This window comes from Vipera ursinii (genome assembly GCF_947247035.1).
Source record: "Vipera ursinii genome assembly, chromosome: 4".
In the NCBI taxonomy this organism is placed as follows: Eukaryota; Metazoa; Chordata; class Lepidosauria; order Squamata; family Viperidae; genus Vipera; species Vipera ursinii.
Genome location: NC_139514.1, coordinates 24048531 through 24075471, shown reverse-complemented (window position 1 = coordinate 24075471; position 26941 = coordinate 24048531). Strand labels below are relative to the sequence as shown.

The window sequence follows — 26941 nt, the reverse complement described above, 5'->3', positions numbered from 1 at the left end:
AATGACGCTTAGCAATTTCAACATTCAAGTGAATCCCATTTTTCCTTTTAGAATCAAAAATCTTCCTTTATCTATGATTGCTATATCAATACTAACAACCACTGACATTAATCATGCTAACCTAAGGTAGAATGTTAATTTATCAGGCTTATATGGATGCTCTTCATAGATTTTGTTGATATTTCATTTGCATAGAAATGTATAGAAAGAGAACAAACAGAGCCGAGGATGGATGGAAACATGCTAATATTTCCACCTTAAATTATAGCCATGAATCTAACTCTAAGTATACCTATTCAAAAATGAATATCAAATATTTCTCAAATTGTGGCATGTGAGGTGTTCCTGAGTTTCTTGCAAAATAATTTGTCTGCCCCCCCCCCTTTCACCAGAAAGGCAACCCATACGTGACCCCAGGAAAAGACGCAGCTGCTTCACCAACAGGTGCTGTTTGTGCTTAAGGAACTTTCCAAATCATACTTTGCTTTCAACCCCAGATCTTTTCACAGCCTGACTGACTACTTTTTTCAATTTCTGTTTCATCTAACTCACCTGTAGAGCATTATAGGTTATGATTAAGGCTACAGTATTAAAACTTTATTCAGCTGTTTTTGCTTTGAATAGGCATCCAGGTTAAAACACTTTTCTAAATTAACAGATACTGAGCTGTTGATCTGCTGAAACAATCAAAACAGTTCAACAGCTGTGGGACTCAAAATAACATGGACAGCAAATTGCTGAACTGCAGCCTTGAAGTGAATGTTGGCATTTTATCCAACAAGAGAGATCCTATAATTAGGTTTATTGACTGTAGATGAATAATTCATAATATGTGATAGTTTTACTCTTGAATCCAGAAAAACAATCTATATTCACTTTATGTGATTTTGTTGTGTGTGTGTGTATGTGTGTAGCCTTTTAGATCATTAATTGATACTGTACTTAAAAGACATTAATCAAGAAATACGGTATTCAGCTTCCACTAATGCAATCTTGCCATAGACACTGAGCTGAAAGTGCAATGAAATGAAAGTCAGAGGGAAGCTGAACAGGACAAGCGATGGGCAGGACAGAAGGGAGATTTGGATAGGAGGCAAGAAGGCTGAAGGAGTATCAAAGATAGCGAAGCTCAGCAATATGCTTCACAATTCAAATTATATCCAAAAAAAGCAGGCAGTGGTAAGATTGAGGCAAGGAGAAAAAAATGTGTATCCAAGAGAATCACATATAAGGCTTAAATTTGGAAGATGTATAATTCCTTCATACTACATTAATTTGTAATCTCCACAAGGAGCAGAAATCAAACATTTCTGCTTGACATCAAGAAAGCTTGGATATCATCACTAAGGTATGCTATTGCAGTGGAATTCATGAAGTCAAGACTGCTGCAAACCAAGAAAATATGGAACTGGATTTTATATATGGTTCTCTAACAATTAATTACAATGTGGTCATAAAATATTACATGACTGCATCACTTATTGGCAGAGACACTGGCAGTCCCTGTTGCCATCATTGAGGATTGCAGTTTGTTAAGCAAGGACTTGTGACTTCCTGCCAGTTTCCAACAAGTAAAGGCAATGGGGAAGACAGCAGGGAGTAGCAAGTCCCAGGCGCAATAAGTCGTTCCTTAGACAGCTCAGAAATACGATAGCAGATGGACAAGTGTGGTGAAGTGCAGAGGGGCAAGGAGGGAGTGTTACCATGGTAAAAAATGGCAGGAGAAGTTTGACTTCCCAGAGTGACTTATGATCTTCTTCTGACTTGCATATTGATCTTGCTTGTGGGAAACCAGCAGGGAAAGTTGTAAGTGACTGAATTATAATCATGTGACTGCAGGGCCAGAACACAGATGACTGGTCAAAAGTCCCCCTCATCTTTGTAACTCTGAATGGTCACTGAACAAGCGTTCATAACTTGATGCCCTTTGGTAATAGCATCAAGAGTTTGGATGAAGACGATCATTACAAATGCTGGGCATCCTTCAAACTGACAACATCAAGTACACTGAAGTCAAGAAAAAGGTTAGAAATGAATACATTGTGTGAATGAAGACAACTTTAAAAAGTCCAAATTCAGGGGAGGAAATATCATCAAGGCAATTAACACTTGCACAATTCCAGTCATTAGATACACAGTTGGAATACTAGACTGGATTCAAGCAGTATTAAAGCCTTGGATAGGAAGACCAAAAAATGACAATGAATCATGTCCTTCATCCTTGGAGCAATATTGACGGACTTTATTTACCAAGGAGAATGGGTGGGGCATGGAATGTTGCCAGTACATCAGACGGTTGAACTAGAAAAATGGGCATTGGAAGTATATCTGAAGGACAGTGAAGAAAATGCACTGAAGCAAGTATATCAAGAAGGCTTATGAGAACTGGAGACCAAACAGGACTACAAGACGTTATAAAGAACAAAAAAGAAACAAGGGAAAACAATTCATGGCCAGTACATTTAAAAAAAGGTACAGACTGACTACAAACAATAGCATGATCAAGCAACAATAATATCATTATTGGAAGATCTGCAAAAGATATCCTTTGCCTGCAAGCAAGAACTGGTGGGACCATAAAATACCGGAAGTAATAGAAAATGAAGAAGCTAAAGTGCCCTGGGATTTTAGAATTCAAACAGATAAACACCTATCACATAACATCTCAGACTTAATAATTATCGATAAGAAACACACACACACACACACACACACACACAAAACTGGATAGTAGATGTGACAGTATTTGGAGACAGCAGAATAAAACAGAAAGAACAGGAGAAGATAACAAAATTCAAAATCCTGCCAATAAAAATAAAACATTGTGGCAAAGCAAAGAAAGCAAAGGTAGTATCAATACAAATAAGTGCCTTGTGTGCAATCACAAAACAATTGGAGCACCATTTAAATACCATTGACATTGACAAAATAATCATCAGTCAATTGCAAAAGGCAGTTTTATTTGAAATAGCTTGCATCCTGAGACATTTTTTTAACATCAATAAACATCAACATTTGCCTAGCCAAGGTCCTAGGGAAGGACTTAATAGGTGGATAAAAATTCCAAATCCAATTTAAGCATTTGACTGACTGTGCAACAAACTGTAATAATAATATGGAATGTCTAACTCTAAATCTTCATAGGTGGTCTAAGAGATTCCATAGGCAACAGTAGCAAAATTGGGAAGTCTAAGAGAAGAACGATGAACTAACTTTTAAATGCACTCCCCCTACCTATATGGAGTCTCCCTAACCAACTTGCTCAGACTGAACAACCTACTTGGATAAGCATTGGAATGCTTCAAACTAACAGGAAAAGAAGTCCAGTTGCCATGACTCAATTTCTAGACAACTCCATCTGGATGGCTAAGAATCTTCATTGACATACTGTACTTACCATTTGGATCATGAATATAATTTAGCAGAAGTAAAGTAAAATCTTTTTATTAGGATGATTTTTTTTTCTAGTTTTCCTGTTTAAGGAAGAGATAGGTACAATATATTTCTTTTAATATTTACTGTTCCCTATATTAGGTAGGGCCTTCAAGTGGCTTCTGCATATTTGTGTCAAATTAAGATTTACAATTCTCTAAACTAAAATGTTAAAGTTTTATAACATCCAAGTTTAAAGTTCCTCAGCAATAAATACCACCTTACAGTAGTCATATCTTTTAGAATGTGTAAATAATCAACCTTGATCTTCTGAGCTTTCAGACCCGTGTTAGAGCCCATCGTTAAGGAATTTCTCTCTTACACATTCCGGTGAGAGAGAAATTCGCTGCTGCAGCACAAATCCAAAAGTTTGGAAGACTAAACCTCTGATCCCAATGACAGATCCAGATTGGATCCTGCAATATTATCCTGGGACACATATTTGCCTTCATTCATAATCAATCTTGAATTGTCTATACCTTTAAGGTTTGAGCTTCAAAACTGAATATAATCAAGTTGAAAAAAATGCATTCATAATTTGCAAATATCTGTCAGAAGCTTCCATGATTCTTTATTTTCCCCTATAAGGACAGGTTTTGATTGCTGCATATTTCAGTTCTCTTTCCCATTCTATTGCTATGGCAAATATTAGTTTTATTAAAACATTTAGTACAAATATATCAATGAGTATTTCTTTGTTCTTGGTCTTAATTCTTCTTGAAGTGTCTATACAGAAAGTAGTACAATGCATTCCAACTTCCTTAGCCAGGAATGTTAAACACACCTTGTTCCTGCATAATTTGAATGTCTCTATGAAGGTTTTCATTTATAGAATAACAAATCAATCTGCAGAAAATAATAAAAAGAAAGGGAAATAAAAAAATAAACTAGGGAAAAGGTTGATTTTATGAAACTGTTAAAAATTCATTTAAATGTTAAGATACCTGATAAACATGATTCATAACAAATGTTTTGACAGTCGACCTTAAAACCATGACATTTAATTTAGCTGACTAAGAAGTGGAAATAATCATGGAGCTTGATTATTTTTTATACTTAATTAGTAACAATATTAATCTTTTAACAAGTGAGGTTATTAAATTACTGTACAGTGCAATATGTAATGGAATATATGAAAAGAATGTTTCTGCTAAGAGTAATGCAAAAATTCCATTCTATAACAATGATTTTGCCAAAATTTCTCAGAAAAGCAACTGCATTCCATTGTGAGAACCAGATGTATGCAGCTGTTGTCTATATGCCTGAGACTGCTACTTTCATGTAGACATGAACTATAGACATTAATTTACTTTGACTAAACCCAGAATACTGAATTAACCTTGGTCTGTCTAGGGGGGAGTGGGGGGGGGGGAAAGCACCTAACAATGCTGCTGAATAGCAGTGCAAATAGCTTTAATTATTTCTGGTTAGAAAATATATCCTGGATCTTGGTGTCTAAGGTAAATAGTTTCATGTATTCATGTTTTTTTTTTACATATTTCTTGTTTTATGGATTTGCAAAACGGCAGACACGTGCAAAATAATTATTTTTCAAACCGTGGACTTATTATTTCATGCTTTTTGCCTGGAAGAGAACCCATGTGAATAACAAAGGCCACACTCATATTCATAAGGCAGATTTTAATTTCATAATATGAACCTGGTGTTAGCAGCTTTTGAACCTCCCAAAGTATTATTGGAATGTGTTCTAGGAGCTTCTAAAAGTACAATTTATTTTTACAGACAGCTGTAGTGTTACTAAGATAGATGATGGTAATTTGCAAGAATGTTGGATGAACAAATTGAAATGCTATAGCCTATTTTAACAGATCAGTGGTATCATATTTTAAATAATGTTAAATATGTTTATAATCCCAAAATGAACATATTAAAGAATAAAATAATCTTACTGGGCATTTAAGTTTAGGAAGAGTTGAATATCAACATCTTTGTGCAGGAAATATAATTTATTTGAGGGTATTGTAACATCTATGATATAGGCTCCACTTCGGTTTAATATTCACATTATGATTAATACAATTTTGTCCTTGCTCTTGTGTTCACTGAAGGAGAATAACCTCATAATTTGGAAGTCCTCCTGGACTTTCAGCTCTTTCTAAAATAGCAAATGGAGGCTGAGGCAAGGAAAATACTTGTCCAGCTTTGGCTGGTGCACCAACTATTCCTTATCTATTGCAAGGGTTCCCACATGCCTGTCATTTCTTGTATGGATTACATAATTCACTTTACATTGGATTGCCCTTGAAGATTATACAGAAACTACCATGATCCAAAGTATAACTTCCCCATTTCTCTGAATAGTTTTTATAAAAAAAACTACCGTACAAGCATACAAGATATTTTTGAGTTTTTTTTATAGAAACTTGGAAAATGTCAGATCAAACAAAGAAATGACACGTATATCCCATTATAAGTTTCACACAGAATGTTTTAGACATGTCTATTAAAAGTCAAGCCAAACTTAAAATTCTTGCAATATCTAGTGGGGTTGCACTTTACAACTGCATAGCTTATCAATGGCAATGATATCAAGAGCCATTGTAAACCTAGAACTATCTATATGAGAAGCATATGAAGATGTACAGCACAATAAAGAAGAGGGAGCTACTGTAAATGAAAGTATAGATAAAGTCAAGGACCACAAAATGGTCTAAAAGAGATTCCAAAACATTTTCCACTGAGTTCTTCACAGTGTTAAGGGATAGTGTGGTAAGTGCAATATTTAATTTAACGGTTAATAATTTAACACTTTATCAGTTTATTTATCAGAAAAACTAAATATTTCAAAACATACCATTGAACTACATACAGCATTTATAAGTTGCTCTGCTGCAATAATTTAATCTTCTTTTGATTCATTTGATTTTATGTTTAGATCAAAATATAAACATAAGAGCAAAAGCAACACAATTCATTAAAATCACAACCAATATGCCCAGAAATTAACAGAATTATAATTCTTTTTATACATTTAGTTACTTAATAAATATATATGGAAATTCATAATTATTAAATAATTTTATATTACTTAATACATTTATATTATTAAGTAATATTTACTTAATACTTTTATATGGGAAATAGGAAAAAATACAACCAGTGATTAAAAACATAAACAAGATAAGAGCATAAAATAACAGCCAAGAATTATCAAACACTTCACAGTCAGAATAACTAGAAACAGCCTCAACCATATTATCAGCACCCAATCTAGATGGCTGAAGCAAGTTCTTAATTCTTGTGAAAAGCCAGCAGGATTGGGGCAAGTCTGATCTTTAGTGGGGGAATGATATTCCAAAGTAAAGGGCATCACGGTAGAAAAGACCTTCCTTCTGGGTCTCATTAGATACGCTGTCTTGTATTTGAGTAAGGCCCACATTACTATATGATGCATGTGCAATGTGAACTAACTCTACTATGACCAAGCATATTGTGGAGAACTAATGAACTTGTGTACCTTCTGTTAATAATCTTCGGGCCAAATGTCCAAACGAGTTATGGTGTAATATGTGTGGGTGATTAAATTAAGTACTGACTTTTCTTATTATTTTTTGATAATAGTACAGTATTTACAAAAACTATATTTTCCTTAATGATTAATTTCTTTTGCTACGTTCATGGCAAAGCACAATAGGTTATATGATATTGTAGGTTGAGATGTGTTTTTTATTGCCATTGTTAAGTATAACTCTGTTCTATGTATTTCAGTTGTTCCTGTGTCCTACGCCAGCAAAATCTTTTGCATAACAAACTAATATATCACAAATAAATCAGCCTAAGCAAGTTCACAGGAATGAATACACATAGGAATAAATACGTGAAGCCAATCAAATTGCACTGATTGATTGTTCCTGATTATGCAAGTGCGCCACTAAGCTACATATTTTGTATGTGTGAAGAGGAAAATCAGGTTTATTAGTAAATATGCCACAGATTTTTTAAAATTATATTTTATAAAATAATTAATAGAACAAATAAGTATAGCATTATACTTTAAGAAGGAAGCATAAATGGAAATTTATAAGCCCATTTCATCTAATCTTAGGTGTGCTTTTTTCAGAAAAAAATGTATTATCTGGCTATTCCTTATTTCCCAAATTCTGTCTAACCTCAGGATTCAGGTCACTTGACAACTCGCTTTCTGCAACAAGGTCGCCCTAAACCATTTTTACATCTTTCAACATGTTGCCTTTTAGCCACCTAATGAGGCCAAATTTGATCAGCTGATCTTTCAAATAAGGGCTGCAATTAAAGGCCAAAAAGTCTACATTTCACATAAAGCTCTGGATTTGTTTTCCCATGAAAAACATCACTGCACAAACATTTACTCTAATCTTGATTCATCATATTGTCACGTTTCATTCAATCATGCTAAAAAAATATGTTTCGCAGACTGAATCTTCAGCATAATGATGCCAAGTATGAAATATCTGTCATAGTTAATAGTATTTTCCTCCAATGGCTGGAATAAACTGAGTTTGGCATGGGAGGAACTTGTTGTGGGCTGCATGGGAAAACTTAGCCATGATGCAAGGTGCTTTTTCTTTTAATATTTTTATTTTACCTTAGATATTTTTTTTGTTTTGAAATTTTGAGCTGCCCAAAATTTGGTCCAAGATGAGTGGTCATCTAAATGTTTTAAATAAATAAGTCACATTATTTGAAACTGTTAAGCAATAGCTTTAAAAACAAGCTTTTAACAATGTGATTCAAATCTATCACTCTGATGTACTATTAATCTATGTATTCAGTAATACCTTATTTGAAGAGAAGACTTCAAGAATTCATTAAGTAAAGATGACTCAGTGTTTTAACACTGGGATATTTAAACACATTAATATAAATTTTGGAATAGTTGAAGATGGTTGAGTTAATTAAAACTTTCTGATTCAGTGGGCTCTAAATACTGTGTGTTTTTTTACCAACAAACAACTCAAATGTGACAGATTTCTAGGAATAACTATTTCCTCTGTACATTTTCATTTACATGGAAATGTTTAGCTTTGCCACCCACTCGCTTAATACCTTTAGGCATCTTATAAGATGCAATAAAAGCAATACATCTAAAATTAAATCTTAACTTATATACTGTATGCTGAAAGAATAACATTAAAAAGTTGTGAAAATAAACATTTTAAACCCCCTCCTGAAATGTAAAATACCAAGTATTTTATTTCAGAGTACAATATTGCTCAGCTACAGAAAAATCCACTAAGAACAACAACAACAACAAAACGATAAGAGAAAACCTGAGTCAAAAATGTATATTGGAAAATGCCAGCCTTCTTTAAAGGATTTATCCATGGTCATTTTTTTTATTCAAGTAAAAAAAAAAAAGAAAAATCAGTGCATGTTTTTCATTTTTATTTTCAGCCTGAATTTAATTTTGACCTTGTGTTCCAATGAGATTTTGTCTCCTATTCTAAATGGATTAGTTTCGCAGTTTTCTTAGCAATTCTTCATCCTGGAAAAACTTTCTTTTTTTTCCTTTTTCATGCAATCTTATTATATTTCAAATTACAGAAACAAACAATAAGGAAAAAGACTGAGCTAGTTCCAATCTCGTTTACTATAACTTGGCAAGTATCACTGATCCTTCTCACCTCTTCTTCACAGAGCTATTAGTAGGAAATGAGAAACTTCTGATTCCAGCTTGAGTTAACCGCTACTTATATCACATTAGAATATGAAGAGAATACTAGATTGCACTTGATGAAAAAAAAATGTAAACCTTTCTAATGTTTCTTTCACAATCATCCTGAAGAAGACAGAAGCGTTTATTATGTTCCAGGTGATCAGTTGGATATTAGCAAAACTAAGCATGACAGTAGATAGATACTAGTTGTATGCCAAAGTTTGTTTGTATTTTTTTACATTATTGTTCTATAACTCAGGACCAAATGCACAAAGTCTTTTTTTCACTTTGCCCTTCCCATGCTCTCCTGTCTCTGTTCAGCCTTCCCCCCCCCTTCCATTTGATCATGTCTGATTCTTGGAGACTGCTTGGAAAAATCCCTGCAATTTTCTTGGCAAGGTTTTTCAGAAGTGGTTTGCCATTGCCTTCTTCTTAGGGCTAAGAGAAAATGACTAGACCATTTTCACCTTTAGGCTTTGTGCTTAAAGAGGCACTAGAATTCACAATGTCCTGGTTTCTAGAATGATGTCTTAACTACTACACCAAAATGGTTTTCATTCGGTCTTTAATGATAAGTATTTAATGTGCTACTTGGTAGTGTACCAAAAGCAGACCATAGCATATATGAAAAGAAGCACAAGAAATAAGGAAAGTAAGCCAGAAAACTGCAGATGAAGACTTTCAACCTCTGTACCTTAACCTGGTGCATCTCTGTTTGCAAACATATTAATGGTTGTGCACCAAACCCAGGTAGGCATTATTTTAAAAACAGACTGCTACTCAAGCACGAGCAAGTTCATCAACAGTTTTTTTTAAAGAAGTGACATCAAAGTGACATCAAATACCACAGCCAAGATAGGGAGATTTGTGGGTTTAACTCTGGTTTTATGAGTACCCTGGGGTCTATTAAATACTGCCAGAAGCTAAAGGCTTACATATAAAACCATTCTGATCACAGGAACATGTTTTGAGTTTGAAAGCTGAATGTAGTCTTTCCATATACAATCTATTCTAAGTTCTACATCCTTCAACTTACTTACAGCAGCTTTCTCCCACTCCCAATTTTAAAAATAACAAAGCAGCTTTTAATTTGTTTTCTTATATTTCAAGCAAATAAATCAGAAGACAAATTTGAATAAATTCTTGATTTCATTGATACTCTGATTCTTTTTTTATAACTCCACTTATCTCTTAAATTCTTTAGGGGAGAAAAATGTTTCATAGAATGGCAGAAGTTTTATAATAATTTTAACTTTTATGCAGTATTGTAGAGAATTGTGTTGATAAAATATTATTTTATTTTACTTTAATATATAGTTTAGTTAAGCTGAATAACTAATAATTATATTGCTAATGAAAATGATTCAACCCAATGGAAAATACATGCCAGGATAATCATCTAATTTTCATCTAAAAGTAGAAACTATGTATGTTAAAAACTATGTTGCCATCATTTTCATATTACATATTTTAAAATCAGAATCTGTTCATAACAAAAATCTACCAACAGTTTTATTTCTCTCTCCTGTCCTGCCATATCCTATATTTAAATCAATTAACAATAGCTCAGTAACAAAGCATTAATGCTATGCATGAGAATGATGATTAAAATTATTACAATGCCACCACTGTTACCATATTATTCACTTTATGGTTAAGAACTTTCAGATAAACCTTAAGCCAGAGCTTTTCATTATTATTCACAAATGATATTCTTTATACATTTCATTCTACACGGTATTTTAGATCTGTATTTGAATAATCAGCATCTTACCTCATATACAAATTTAAAATAGCATATGCCAGTGATGTTTAATTAAAGATATGGGCTCAATAAGCTATATGCTACAGATGTAATTTTTTCAATATATTTTATATCATATTATACAAATTATATATCATAAAAAATAGCTGTATCCTTCCAGAAAGATTGCACATTTTAGAAATGGGTAGAATCTGATGCCATTCAAGTCTGCTGACGTAAAGCAGGCATGAGGACTATACATTTCTCAAATGAAATTTCACTTATGAAAAGAATCAAAGTAGACAGACTAGTGGCTTTAATTAACTTCACATTAGTAGTGAACGTTCTTGACATTCACTAAGCCTTATTATAAAGAATGTCTCCTACATATAAAAAATAGAATAAAGGCCACTTTGATTACCATCAGTAATATTGACCTTTGCAACATTGCATAGCTCCAGCTCCATTTGTTTACACTGTGAATCTCTCTCACTTGGTTCAGAAAAAAAGGTAGGATCCTGTACCACCAATATAACAGAGGCAATAAAACCACAAAAGGGGGGAGAATGTGAATACTGAATAGTTTATTATACCAGGAATCCATCCTTCCTGCCTTCCTGTATTATTCAGTAGATATGTAAAAATATTAAGATGATTTGTCATTTTTCCGCCCAACCCTGAAGGAGAAACACAAAATATGTCAAGTGCTGTTATTCAGTTGAGGAGCCATTCTCCCCACAAATGAAAGTCAAAAAAAAAAAAAAACCAAGCAAAAACATTTAAGGATGGGAAACTAGAATTTTGCCTCCCTGCTCTTCTCCAGATTCAAAAGGTGAACTTGAGAGGTCTTTTAAAATCCCAGCCAAACCAGGCAGGAACTGAAATCCCACCTTCTTCCTAAAGACGAGGGTTATAATTATAGCTATAATTACAACTGTGGTTATGATTTGCTAGCAAAGTACATCACGGGAGCCTTCTCCCCACAGAAAGACATCACTTGGTCACCAAGCTATCAGCCCCAGGGCAAGGATGCACTGGCTCCGCGCTACCAGCAATTCTGCTGGAGGTGGAGAAGGAATAAAGGAGAGGGAGGAAGCTCACTCACTATTGCTCCAGGATTTCAGTAAATATTTGATACTGATTTCAAAGAAGCCGGAATCCTGTTGGCTGGCCATGGTTGCGGCACACAAGGAGCTTCTCCGAGAGCAGCTCGAGCGGCAGGTACTTTGCCGGCGAGGATGGGACTGTCACCGGGTGGTGATGTAAACGGAGGGGTCAGGAGAGGAAATCAAGTCTCCGCAGAGCCTCTCCTTCCGCTCCTGAGGGGCGCTTGCTCTTGCAGTAGCGGCGGCAGCTGCTGCTGCTCTCTCGTCCAGCGACAATGAACGAAGCAGCCTTGGCGATGCTTGTCCTCGGCTCATCCTTCAGCGAGCGTGCCGCCTCTCCATCGCACGGAGCCCCGGGAGAGTCTAGCGCCGCTTCTCACCATCCACCAGCTCGCTTAAGCGCCGCCGCCGCCGCTGCTGCTGCTACGGGCTGCGGCGGTGGCTACTGCTGCATGAACGCCGCCGCCGACTCCTTCCTCTTCCTTGCCGGGTATTAGAGAGGAGCGGTCGGAAGGAAAAAAAAAAAAAACACCTCTTCCTGCAAAACGCCCCGAAGCAACCCAGGAAGCCGGGTCGGCCCGGCGATTCGCCACCGAGAAGAGCTTCAAGGGCCCTCCTCTCTTGCAGCCCCGGCGCGCAGGACAGAAGATCGGCACCCAGCCGGAGCGGTTCTTGTTTTGTTTTTATGCCGGCTGCTGCCTTGTCAGCTGCTTCCCTCCCAAGAACAACAACAACAACGCCTAATTCTCAACAACTGCATCATGCTGCGGTAAAGCCCAAACTGCACCCATCCGGAGGGTGCAGTGACGGTGCCTCTTTTCTCCTCCCCTGCCTCCCTCCCTCCCTCCCCCAGGTTTTGCCGGCCGCCTCTCCGCGTTGCCTGAATTGTTTGACTTCTTCTTCTTCTTCTTCTCTCTCGGCACCAGACAAATCGGAGCGGCTGCTGATACCATTTTTTGTCTTGGGGTCAGATTTAAAGAGACAGCAGCCAGCGGAATAATGGCTTACTATATTAAAGCCCCTCTGCGTTTGCCCCTTATTCCATTGATATGGCCAAGGTGCAAGGTCCCTTTGCTTGAACCAAGCTGGCCATCTGCTTCAGCAGGAGAAAGAAAAATTTTACTGAAATCAAAGAGATTTAATACCCTGATACAACCCCCCCCCCCTTCAAAATTAAGGTACATTTTGCAAAAATTGTCACTACTGTGAACTGGAGGACTATGGGTTATCTCATACATACATGGGCACTTTGTACAGGGCTCCAATGTCTGGAATTAAGCAACGTTTGTTTGCAAAAATGGAGGACTTTCCATATGATGAGCAACTGGGTTTCCACAGACAAGATTCTATGCATGCATAATATACATTGTGTCTTTGTACATGCATGTGTATATATGCATACTCATGCACAGAATGTGTGTGTGAGAGAGAGAGAAACAGAGAGAGAGAGAGAAGGGAAGGAAGAGACTTTTGATAGGTTTCTAGCACACAGAACCAAAAAGTTCTGTACAGTAAAGGTAAAAGTTCCCCCGCACATGCGTGCTAGTCATTTTCGACTCTAGGGGCCAGTGCTCATCTCCGTTTCAAAGCCGAAGAGCCAGCGCTTGTCCGAGGACGTCTCCGTGGTCATGTGGCCGGCATGACTAGACGCCAAAGGCGCACGGAACGCTGTTACCTTCCCACCGTAGTGGTCCCTATTTTTCTACTTGCATTTTTACATGCTTTCAAACTGCTAGGTTGGCAGAAGCTGGGACGAGTAACAGGCGCTCACTCTGTTACGCGGCACTCGGGATTCGACCCGCCAAACTGCCAACCTTCTGATCGACAAGCTCAGCGTCCTAACCCACTGAGCCACCGCATCTGTACAGTATATTATACTAAATATGGTAGTATTTAAAATGCCACAAGTGAGTGTTACAGTAAAAGCACAACAGTTACCCCTCTGAAAATTTCTACAATTCCATCAGTTATACCAATTATATCTTCTTGTTATTGATTTAAAGGGAGTATACATCCAACAGCCATAAATACTATTTATGTACCACTAGTGTATGTGATACCTCATAGAAGTAAACTATAAAGTCCTGATATCTTTTTCGATTGCTTCCAGAACCCTCTCTGAACATAACTCCAAAAAGCAGCACTTGTAAGACTGATGTCAGCAGAAGTAGTCAAGACAAGAAGCACGCCCTGAAGTACTAATTCTATCTTTATTGTAAGGTTACATTAATAGAATCTTGCAAGTCTGAAAGTACATCTCTTGCACCTCACCTTTACAGTCCAAGAAACTAGGAGGGTCCTTCTGAGATATTTGCATGCCCCCATTCCTTCTGGAAGCTCAGCTGCTCTTGTCTGACCATTGCCTAGTTTCTGGCTCACCCTCCTGCCTCCCATCCCATTACAAAGGCAGAACTTCAATCACTATATTGTGGCCACTATCTTGACTTTTTAGAACTGCCCTGCAAACATCCCTGGCTCTTAGACAGAAGAGGATCTGTCCACTTGCAGTCATTTGTTATCCATTTTTAATTAGCCTTGAAGAATGCTAAGAAATCTCAGCTGATTTCTTAGGTGGTCAAAACACAGCCATTGACTACTGAATGGAAATGGACAAATATAATTATTGCTAAATTTTAAATAATGTCATTGGTTCACTGTCCATTTCTGAAAACATTTCTAATTTTGACAATAGCCCTTAATGGCTGCAGTCATATATCTGGAAAACAACCTGTTCCTAAATTATAAATTTTATGTTTGCTCTTGGTGCGCCTACGTTCTAAAGTTAGACTTATTAGTGAACAGGGAAGGACCTATTATGAAATGTTCCTCTCTGAATGGCTTCCTTGGTGCCAACATTTATGTATAATTCAGAGCAGTATGTAATCAGATTAATTTTAAAGTTCTTCCTTTCTCATTTTTTAATTTTTAATTATATTAATTGATGGCTACAACCTACCAAGAAGCTTTCAGATTGAAGAGGTCCAAATATATTAAGCATATAAAATAGCAATTAAACTGCAGGTAAAATATAATTTACAAATTTCTAATACTTTTAGTAAAATTAAAATGCAAATTTACTGTATTGATGAACATTACAATTTGAGGAGAATAAAATGCACAATTCTACTTAGAATGAAAAAGTGTCCTTTCTATTACAATTTGACATAGGACCAGGGCATCTTTTCATTCATTTTTAAAGAACATCCTTAAATATTTAATTTATTTAACCAGCTTTGCTCCTAAGTTTAAATTACTTATTAATGTCTATTTCTTTTCTGAACCATTTTGTCTAGTGAACTCTGTTCAAAATATTTATAACAGAATTGTTCACGTGGCATCTGCCAGTATACTACTAACAAGTCACTTTCATAACACACAAAACTGACCATGCATGATATGGTATACATTAAGTACCTTGCTCTGGAATTACCAGTTGAAATGCAAATCTGCAATACTACCTGTATGACCTGAAAAAAGGAATACTTATTTACATATTTTCTACCTGTAAAAAGAAAACTACCAGAAAAAGAAAAAAAACCTCAAACTCCTTCCCAAGTAGACCAAAGCTGATGACTGAGAAATTGAAATGCCATATCAAATCTTAGGATGGATAAAATGTAGGATTCAAATGCAGATACTACATTTGTTTTTTTCCTGCAAGAAACATGTTCCTCTGCTGCCCCCAAGTGGCTTCAGAAACCAATGTTAAAGCAGCACAGGTATGAGTCATTAAACCAGGGCTCTTCAAACTTGGCCCTTTTATGACTTGTGGACTTCAACACCCAGAATTCCTCAGCCAGGCACACTGGCCGAGGAATTCTGGGAGCTGAAGTCCACAAGTCATAAAAGGGCCAAGTTTGAAGACCCCTGCATTAAACTATAGTATATGTACACAACTAGTTTACTATGTTTTATTCTTGTCTATTAACCAACACAAAACTATGCCAGAGTTTAGGCAAAGAGAGATAATGGGTGATAATGAGAAGACTTCCTAATTCTTGTTTCATGTCTGTCTGCTATTAGAACTCCAATGGGGCTCTAACTGATCATGGTTATGCCACTGAGGAAAAGACGAAACTGAAGCTTGGACAGACAAGAAAAGATAACAGAGAACTTGTCAAGAGTTCAAGTCTCCAGTATCAGATGGACTATTGGTAATCTTTAAGAACTCCCATGAAAATAGCAAAGTCCCAGAAGATTGGAAGAACACAAATAGTATCTCCATCTTTTAAAACAGGCATGTCCAAAGTCCGGCCCGCGGGCCATTTGCGGCCCGCGGGGTGGTTTAATACGGCCCTCAACAGCCCTCCCTGCTGTATGTAAATGCAGCCCTCCCACGGCCCTCCCTTCTGATTGAGGGCCGCCCCTTCGGGAGCTGCTCCCGCCTCCCCCGAGGGGCTGCCCCAGGAAGCGCAGGCCGGCCCAGCTGCCGCCCCCACCCCGCCAGCCAGGCTCCGGGGCTCCACGCGGCTTCCTCCGCCTCCTCCTCCTCCTTTGCCAGGCCTGCTCGGGGCCCGGGGCGGCTCCAGTGCGCAGGGGAAGCACGCGGAGAGCGGATCGCGCCCTCATCCCGGCCGGAGCGCAGCCCAGAGGAGGAGCCGCTGGGCCAGGCATGCCCTGAGCAGCCGGGGGTCTCCGGTCGGGCCATGTGGCGCTGTGGGCGAGGCGGGGGTGGCCGGTGGGGGTCTCGGCCTGCCCGCCCATCCCGCTGAGCACCTTCCCTGCGCGCCACGGCTGCCCATGGCGGCGGCTCCGGCGTCGCTGGGGCTCCCGGGCGCGGGGGCTCCGGCGGTGCCGGGCTGGCCGCTCTGGTACCACAAGGACCTGAGCCGGGCGGCGGCCGAGGAGCTGCTGGCGTGGGCCGGGCGGGCCGGCAGCTTCCTGGTGCGCGACAGCGAGAGCGTGGCCGGCCCCTTCGCCCTCTGCGTGCTGTGAGTCCGGGGACCCGCGGGCGCCGCCTTGGGGACGGGCCGCGGGAGGGAGGGAGGGGAGGGGAGGGGGCCAGGGCGCGCCTGCAGAAGACTCCCCCCCGAGGCTGGGCATTCCGTGGCGGCGGCCCCAGATCCTGGAGTGGGGTCTGTCCAAGCCTCCGATTTCTTTCTTTCTTTTCTCTTTCTTTCTTTCTTTCTTTCTTTCTTTCTTTCTTTCTTTCTTTCTTTCTTTCTTTCTTTCTTTCTTTCTTTCTTTCTCTCTCTTTTCTTTCTTCTTCCTCTCTCCTGCCTCCATTCTCTCTTCTTCCTTCCTTCCTTCCTTCTTTCTCTCTTTCTCCTTCCCTCACTCCCCCATTCGGCCTTTCTCCTCCCTGTCTCCTTCCCTCCCTTTCTCCCCCCTCTCCCCCTCTCAGCCCTGCCTGGCGCTGGAGTCCCGGGGGTGACCTTCCGCCATGGAATCCGAGACGACTTTTTCGGCTGCAGAAATGTCAGCCTCCCGGGACGGGCTGGGCGACCCCCCCGGCGGGGAGAGGTGACTCCCCTCCCCCTTCTAGTGGCTTTCCTGACTCCGGCCGCGCCGATCTGCTGCTCCTCCGGTGGGTTGAAGGGCCGGCTGCCTGGCCGAACCACCGCGCTCCTTCCCCTCGCCCCGCTCTTGGCGCGGCATCTGTGCCAGGGCAGTGAGGCTGACGGTGCGCGCCTGGCCTGGCTGAGCGCGTGGCGGTTTGGCCAGGCAGGAAAAGGTGCAGGAAGCGGCCGCCGCCTGGTAACGGCGCCCGGGCTCACAACGTGGAGGCGGCGAGCAAGCGCGCGCTCAGGGCAAGGCGGCCGCGGTCCAGTGAGGGAAGAGCGCCGAGGGAGTGGCCGGCCGGGCTGCGCTGCTGCCGAGCAAAGCTCGGCCGGGGCACCCGCTCTGCTCTGCCTGGCGCCAGCTCAGAGACTCCACCCGCCAGGCCCTTCTCCCGCTCAGCCAGGCCAGGCGCGCACCGTCAGCCTCGCTACACCGCCTCCACGTTGTGAGCCCGGGCACCGTTACCAGGCGGCGGTCGCTTCCCGCACCTTTTCCTGCCTGGCCGAACCGCCACGCTCCTCCCCCCCCGCCCCGGGCTTGGCGCAGCGTCTGTGCCGGTGCAGCGAGGCTGACGGTGCGCGCCTGGCCTGGCTATGTTATAAAATGAAAAGTATGCCATTTGCAATTAACTTGGCATAAAATAATTCATTTGCATTTAATTGTAATTGTTCAAAGAATGTTCGGAAAAATGTTCGGCCCTCCAGCATGTTCACTTCATCCAATCTGGCCCTCTTTGAAAAAAGTTTGGACACCCCTGTTTTAAAAGGAAAAGTAGAAGGGCTCAATAAACTACAGTCCTGTATGCTTGACATCTTTACTGCAAAAGGTCATTGCAAGTATCAAGCAACATGTTTGTGAAAATTAGGATAAGTATGGTACAAATAACGGGATTTAGCATGGATTAATCAGAGATAAACCATGCTATACTAACACTGCTTTTTGACAGACTTAACAGCTTACTAGTTCAGGAGAATGCATTGGACAGGGTGTAGATCAGGGGTGTCAAACTGGCAGCCCGCAGGCCCAATGCATCACACACAGGCCACACCCACCCCAGCTTCACAAAGGGAAAAAACATTGTGATACATCATGATACATCATGTGACGTGATCGAGTTTGACACCCGTGGTGTAGATGAACCTCAACAAAGTTTCCAGCAGAATATGATAAAGTATGGCTGGATTATACTGTTAGATGTAGACACAGTTAGTTAAATTAATGCACCATTAAAGTGTTCAGTAATGATTCCAGTTTAGCTTGGAAGGAGATTGTCAGGCCCCACAGGGTGCTATCCTGGGCCCTGTGCTGTCCAACATTTTTATCAATGTGGGTCTGGCCAGAGCACAGTACAGTGGAAAATTACTTCCTATAATCTGAAGTCTTGTTCTTGTTGATGCACTTTAAGATAGTCTTTGTCTTTTTAGTATCATCATCGCACTGCTGGTTCACGTTTAACTTCTCGTTGACACCCAGATCTTTTTCACGTGTACTATTGGCAAGCAAAACTGCCCTCTCCTATACTTGTGCCTTATGTGCACAAGTATTTCACATGTTCAAATACCAGTATTTCAAACATTCTAGTAGGCTAAACATACTTGGGACTTTTAATCTTTCTACATAAGGATTAATTTTCAGACATTCACCATCTTGGTAGGTCTCCTTTGAACTTGCTCCATTTTCCACTGTTTTTTTTCCAAATAGTGGTGTTCAGAATCTATATTCCATTGCTACAGATAACTAGTCCAATTTTCTCAGTTGGAATCTTATGGGTTAGGGTTGACAGATTGTAATTAACTCCAATTTATTAAGTACATTCTGTGGCTGAGAGTGGTTTTGAGCCTGGACTTCAGTTGCATCACCATCAGCAGCTTCTAATACCCTCAGGCTATAAGATTCAAAATATTTATTTACCTATACTCAATTTTTCTCCTTTCATGGGAAGAAGCAAACAAATGGTAAATTACAGTAATATAATTGTAAAAAGATTACACAACAGAATAATCCATTTTCATATCAGCGTAAAAGAACAAAATTTTTCAGGATTTTTTTGTTCTATAGTATATGGAAAACATAAGGATCAATCAAAATAGTTCTGCATGTCAAAAATTCCCAGTTCACATACAGATAGCTTTCAAAAGAAGAACTTAGCTTAGGTTCTGCATGAAGTTTTAAACTTCTAACATGCCAAATCAGAAGGAATGTTCAAGCATAGTAGCTCCTATGTTTTCTGAAGCAATATAGTAGCATATAGAATCTATTCATAATTTTCCTAGTCACATAAATTTAGTTTGAGTGCACAACTTGAAGAACTAAATCTCCATGCATTTCCCGAACACTCTGGATAAAGCCTGAAAAACCCGTAAAGAAAATGCAAGCACCTCTAGTTCCAAATATATAGAAGAAAAGACAAGATGATTCAGGGACTGGAGGCTAAAACATATAAGGAACGGTTGCTGGAATTGGGTATGTCTAGTGTAATGAAGAGGACAAGGGGTGACATGATAGCACTGTTCCAGTATCTAAGGGGTTGCCACAAAGAAGAGGGAGTCAAGCTATTCTCCAAAGTACCTGAAGGCAGGACAAGAAGCAATGGATGGAAACTAAACAAACAGAGAAGCAACCTAGAACTAAGGAGAAATTTCCTGACAGTTAGAACAATTAATTGTAATAAGACTTGCCTCCAGAAGTTCTGAATGCTCCAACACTGGAGGTTTTTCAGAAGACTGGACAGCCATTTGTCTGAAATGGTATAGGGTTTCCTGCCTAAGCAGGGGGTTGGACTAGATGACCTCTAAGGTTCTTCCAACTTGATGATGATGATGATGATAATGATGAAACACATAGAAATACAATTAAATGTAGTTAAATAAAGTTATGTCTCATCCCAACCAATTAGGGCACAATGTTTGGAAAGCAATCCCTAGAACCCGCTCCTACAGAATACAGAACACAGAATAACAGAGTAGAAAGGGACTTTGGAGATCTTTTAAGATCAAGTCCCTGCTAGCTTAGTCATTGTGACTTCTGTGGTTCAGAATAACAGTATAGTTCCAACAATAGCTAGTTATGAGTGCTGCTTGTCTTTTGAGATGAGAAACAAGGAGTTGGCAGGGGTGATGGATGTTTGTGAACATACTAGAAATATCCAGTTAATTCTGATGGGATTATGCAGTGTTAGCTATGGAAAAATAATGTAAGATACTATCAGCCTGTATTGATTTGGATGGCAGCAATTGGGAGAGTGTACAGGTAGTCAGTACAATTACCTGATGTGACTGCTAATTGACTGGATTGTTTCATGACTTCTATATTAAGTGTGCATAATGGTAGTGAATTATCAGTTTATATCCAACTTTTCCTGTCAACATCTAATGTGTCGCAAAAACTCATTGAGAATGAAAGGTTTATTCTAAAAAATTATTGTAGAGGAATAAAAAAAATCTATTCTCAACTGAAAGGCAAGGAGGAAATCCATAACATCCTAGCATTCTCCCATTTAAAAACTATGAAGAGCCACAAGAAGCATCCCTGATCTTATAACCTAGTTAGTACGTAACAGATTTGAAACTCTCTGTATTTAAAAGCATTTTTATTTTTTTAATTAGACCAAGATAGCCATTTGTTTACAGTTTGCATTTCAATTTACTACCTTGCAAATTTATGAAAGAAAAGCCTAGGAAGATCCACAGGAAAAGCCAACATTAAAATGGTGTGCACAAAGTTTTATCCCTTATTAACATGTTTTGTACCACTGCACATATATAAAACAGCAGAACGTCAATGCCAGGTCACACCCACTTTTAATATTGTTGACCCCCTGCCCCAGCATCTATTTTGTAGCCTCAAAATATTCCCAGATTGCAACTGAAACATATAAAAAGAATCATACTAGTGAGTAGTGTTTTCCTCCTATTTGCCATTAAAAGTTTTCAATTAACCCTATGTGAGAATTAGGCTTAGAATTCTATGACATTTTAGTCATGGAACATCACAGGATGGCACATAAGATCTGAAGACCTTGGATTCATAAATTATATTATGTGTTTGAAAAATGTTTTATTCCAAGAGACCCAGGAGGAGGTGACTTGCATAAATTGGACAGTTGGACAAATCACTGGGAGGGCTCAATATATATTGTTCCAGCATCTTTTAAGAACCAAATCCATCCTGCTAAATCCATTGAGCATTAGGCTAAGCCTGTCTTGCTTTAATTTACTAAGATTTACATATATTTCCTCAATTTACTCACATACACATGCCAATGAATTATAGTCTGATCTGAAGCTTATCTAAAAACCCTTTTGAAGCTGCCTCCCTCTGTTTATATAAATAATTGTGGGCAACTGTATAGCCAGAATGGGAACCAATGCCAAACTAAATTTTTTAGGACTTACTTCAAGTTCCCTGCTGTGTCTCTTCACAGCAAGCCTGGTATCAATCAGTAAGACACCTCTGAGTCCTTCACTAAGTTTGACTCCTCCAATTATTATCGTTAATTACATTTCATCTTGGTCTGCAGGAATAAAGTACGGTAACTGGAGATTCTTGGATTCTATTAAGCTCATTTTTGAATGCTTGGGCATGAATGTGGAATAGTAGCTTTGAAGCAATGGATTAAAGATATTGATATGCTGTACAACTGGACCAAGTATCTCTTCCCAATATTATATTCCTCATTAGTTCCTTTATTCTTGTCAAACCTGCTATATATTTAAACCAAATTATAATATCCAAATATAGGAAAACAGTCTCTCTGGCATGATTTAATGCCTGCCTCCTTTAATGCCAATATACCTGCTTTAGAAGGGAAATTAAAGAGCATTTCATCTGAGTTAAGGCTTTGCCTGTGTGGTTGAGGGGCTATTGAAACTATCAGTTATGTTTATTATATTGTGTACTTTAACCTGATACACATTTAGTCTTGACCAGCTTACACTTAAAGAAATTCTCCAGGCAGCCTAATCACTATAAAGGTAAAGGTAAAGGTTCCCCCGCACAAGCGTGCTAGTCGTTTCCGACTCTAGGGGCCGGTGCTCATCTCCGTTTCAAAGCCGAAGAGCCAGCGCTTGTCCGAGGACGTCTCCGTGGTCATGTGGCTGGCATGACTAGCACGGAACGCTGTTACCTTCCCAACATAGTGGTCCCTATTTTTCTACTTGCATTTTTACGTGCTTTCGAACTGCTAGCTGGGACGAGTAACAGGCGCTCACTCTGCTACGCGGCACTCGGGATTTGATCCACCAAACTGCCGACCTTCTGATCGACAAGCTCAGTGTCCTAACCCACTGAGCCACCGCGTCCCTTCGCCTAATCACTAGTATTTACAATTTTTATGTTAAGATACAGTACATGTGATTCTGTTACTTGAAGTGTAGCCTAATGTTGGTGTTATATGTAAAATGCAAGATGAAATCATAAGTTTTAGCTTTATGATTACTACTTTCCTGCACATATGTAATGTTTATTATAGCAAGTTTTATTACATCATTGTCATTGAGTACAATAAATACTCTATTCTTAAATATGCATACTTTTCAAATCCTAAAAGGTAAAGGTAAAGGTTACCCCGCACATGCGTGCTAGTCATTTCTGACTCTAGGGACCGGTGCTCATCTCCGTTTCAAAGCCGAAGAGCCAGCGCTTGTCCGAGGACGTCTCCATGGTCATGTGGCCGGCATGACTAGACGCCAAAGGCGCACGGAACGCTGTTACCTTCCCACCGTAGTGGTCCCTATTTTTCTACTTGCATTTTGACGTGCTTTCGAACTGCTAGGTTGGCAGAAGCTGGGACGAGTAACAGGCGCTCGCTCTGCTACACGGCACTCGGGATTCGACCCGCCAAACTGCTGAGACCTTCTGATCGACAAGCTCAGCGTCCTAACCCACTGAGCCACCGCGTCCCTTCTTTCAAATCCTACCACCCTCCAAAAGTTACAAATACGTTTCTGTCCAGGGTGTGCCTGTGTATTAGCAGATGCATCCTCTGTAGCCCTTGAATACTAAATAAGGAATAATCTCTGTTGCCCAAACAGTTGCCAATCCTTGCTTCACTTTGATCAATAAAATATATAAATGAAATCCTGGTGGTCAGGAAAAGGCGAGAGAATAAATCTCATCCATAGGTTTACTGGCAGGTGGTGGGGAGAAAGGATAGGAAAGATCTGATCTTGGATAGAGTGGCACTGCCCCAAACAAACTCAGTGTGTAATCAGGGGTTCTCTTGGACTCGCAGCTCCTGCTTGAGAAGCAGGTGGCATTCGTGGCCAAGAGGGCCTTTGTGCAACTGTGGGTTGTGCGCACGTTATGACTATTCCTGGACCAACAATGCCTACTCACAGTCACTCATGCCCTAGTCACCTCCTGTCATGACTACTGCAATGTGCTCTGCATGGGGCTGCCCTTGAAAGGCATTTGGAAGCTCCAAACAATTTGTTCCCTAGTGCAATTCAAGGTGCTGATTGTCACCTTTAAAGACCACCATAGCTTGGGACCAGGTTATCTGAGGGACCATCTCTTGCTGGTCACATCCACTAGAATGGGAAAGCAAGGAATGTTGCAGGTCTCATTCCCTAATGAGGTACATCTGGCGGGACTCAGAAGAAAGATCTTCTCTGTGGTGGCTCCCTCGCTTTGGAATATCATCCCTTTAGAAGTTAGACAGCCACCCCACTTTGACACTCTCTTGTAAGGCTCTGAACAGTTGGTTTTGCTAAGGGGACTGGGGAACTCATAGTGGGATGGAGCCCATCAAATGGCTTATTTGACTAATCCCCATTGTCTTGTGTGCATTACTTTTATGCTCAGTCTATATATGTATATACTCAAGTAGTGGTCGACTTGCCATAATTAGGACTGAAAATATTGTCATTAGGCAAGGCTTCAAAGGACTGTACCTGATTTTATGACCTTTTTAGCTATGGTTGTTAAGTGAATCATCATGGGACTGTGACATGCAATGTTCCTTGCCAGCTCCCCCACTGACCTTACTTGTCAGAAGCCAGCTGGCGCTGCCGATCATATGATCCTGCTGCAACCACTGTAAATGTGAGCTGGTTGCCAAGCGCCCAAAACATGTTGACTTGACTATGGGGATGCTGTGATGGTTGTAAGTGTGAGGACCAGTCATAAGTCACTTTTTTCAGTGCCATCATAACTTTGAATAGTCACTAAATGAATGGTCATAAGTTGAGGACTAACTGCATGTACATTTCCATATATACATACATACGTACATACATACATACACACACACGTTCCATTTTTTCAAGATATAGATGGGATAAAAAACTTCTCATCTTTAAGATAGTCCTTGACTTATAACAGTTCATCTAATGACCATTCAAAGTTCCAACGGCATTGAAAAAAGTGACCTATGACCATTTTTCACACTTACGACCATTGCAGCATTCTTTAGACCCATGATCAAAATTTGGATGCTTGGAAACTGATGGTTGCAGTGTGCTGGGGTCATATGATCTCCTTTTGCGATCTTCTGACAGCAAAGTCAATGGGTAAGCCAGATTCACTTAACAACCATGTTACTAACTCAAAAACTGCAGTGATTCACTTAATAAATGTGGCAAGAAAGGTTGTAAAATAGGCCAAAACTCATTTAACAAATGTCTCTCTTAGCAACAGAACTTTTGAGCTCAATTGTGGTCGTAAGTCGAGAACTACCTGTAGTTATGCAGACTGGGACTGGTTCAGAAGGTCCATATGTGATTTTAAATCTGCATGTGTTAGTGAAGCAGGTGTTATGAAAAATATCTGATTCAGGATTCAGCAAGTTTTATATAGCAGAGCACACCCAAATCACCTGACTTCAAACAGTACAAGAACTGTATGTCATATCTATATTTAGTAAAAACTTTGTAGATGTCTGCTCATGGCGAGCAATTTAAACCAAAAATGCAAAGTCACTTAGATATGTTATTTTTTTTCCTCCCAGGCCTTTTAAAATGTTTTTGCATTTATAATGTGTCCTTAAATCATATCTGCTTTCATTTTAAACTTTAGGGGATTTGTCGATTTTAAAATAAGAATCCCAAATCTTTGATATCAAGCCTACATGAGTTCTTAAATAGGATTCTGAACTAAAATCAATTCGACTTTCTTATCTATATATTTTATTTAATATTTGAAAAAAAATGTTGTGCACATGTGAAAATATAGCTTCTTAATATGCTTTAGAACTTCTATCTGGACAATGAATTTACAAGTAATCAACATTTTGTCTTAACCCCTTTATTAATTAAAGCCATAATTCATTGTTCCTTATTTAATTGAAAATCTGATTAAGAAAAACAAATCCACCTGAAGATTACATATACCCATTACTGCAAACATTTCCTAGTTCGGTGCAAAATAAGGATTTAAAACATGTCTTTCAGAAGAATGGTGCTTTTTATTGATAAGAACTAGAACTTTAAACAGTAAGAACTGTCAAAACTTGATATAAATAATTCAAAATAGAATCTGGTTGTTCATGCTTTCTTAAAAGTATTGTAACATCCTAAACCCTCTTTATAAAAAATGCTACAATATAGGAAGCCAAATTATATTTTTCAATAGACATGTTTTCAAAGCAATGAGGTGATTCAGTTTAATATTATTACTGCATGCTACCATGATTTGATATTTTAAAATATGTATCAGTCATGTGTAATAGATGTTAAGAAGTCTCTGTATTTTTCAAATATAAAGAAAATATTAAGAATGTGCAACAGCAACTTCCTGATATGTCCTACCTGGAAAGAGTGAAGGTCTTTTCTTAGGGCGTCTTGGATGGATGGGTTCTAAATTCCTAATATTTCTTTGATACTTTCCTTTAATGTCATTTCTGAGGAGTTCCAATGGTAGACTACTCCGTCTTAGTTTATAATCAGCTTGGTATGAAATTAATTGACACTTAGTTCTGAAATGAAGATTACTGTCACCAATTGCCATTGCAGCACATATATTAAAACGACTCCTCAATTTCTGGAAACAAAACAGTGTAAAAGCTATGGAAGCAGAGTTGCAGATCAATCAAATCTCTTTTACTGAAGAAAAGCAGTCACCAACCATTTTTAAGGCTTAGCCCAGCACTTGTTTGGTAAGTTTAGCAAGTGTGAATAGGCGTGGGCAGAACTGAGTGTTGAATTACCACCAAGTCCCTCCTTTTAAAAGTCAAGTACCTCAGGGGAGGAAGCATAACAAAATCATTAATGCAAAGAGAGACATGTAGATTACTGACAAGGTTACCTGACTAAGCTCATCACCTCCCATTACGCAGAGTAAAAAACTGCTTTTGAAAGGCTGCTGCAATTCATGCTTCACTGTTCATGCTTCTCTGCTTAGTGACAGACCAAACCCAGAGACATGTCTCAGTAAATACAGGAGCTCTGCAATTTAGTATGTGCTGTTATTTGTTTAAAGATCAGATGTGAGCAAAATATTATTTTATTTAAGATGTATAACAGTGTAGCTCTTTTCAATCTACTGCTTTCAAGATTGTTTGGA

The 26941-nt window shown here is 39.3% G+C and overlaps 1 protein-coding gene across 2 annotated transcripts in view; it reads right to left on the bottom strand.

The window, feature by feature from the left end:
* FRY (FRY microtubule binding protein) overlaps positions 1 to 26423 on the bottom strand; it is a 169122-nt gene extending 142699 nt beyond the window's left edge. Inside the window, exon 1 of one of the 2 annotated variants that reach the window (XM_083362441.1) lies at positions 26188 to 26423. In XM_083362441.1, coding sequence (XP_083218567.1) covers positions 26188 to 26386 — 199 coding nt within the window. In that variant the 5' untranslated portion in view covers positions 26387 to 26423. Of the gene's footprint in view, positions 1 to 11937; positions 12115 to 26187 lie in introns of those variants that run through there. The other variant, XM_083362442.1, reaches the window with a different exon arrangement.
* Positions 26424 to 26941: the final 518 nt, after the last annotated feature.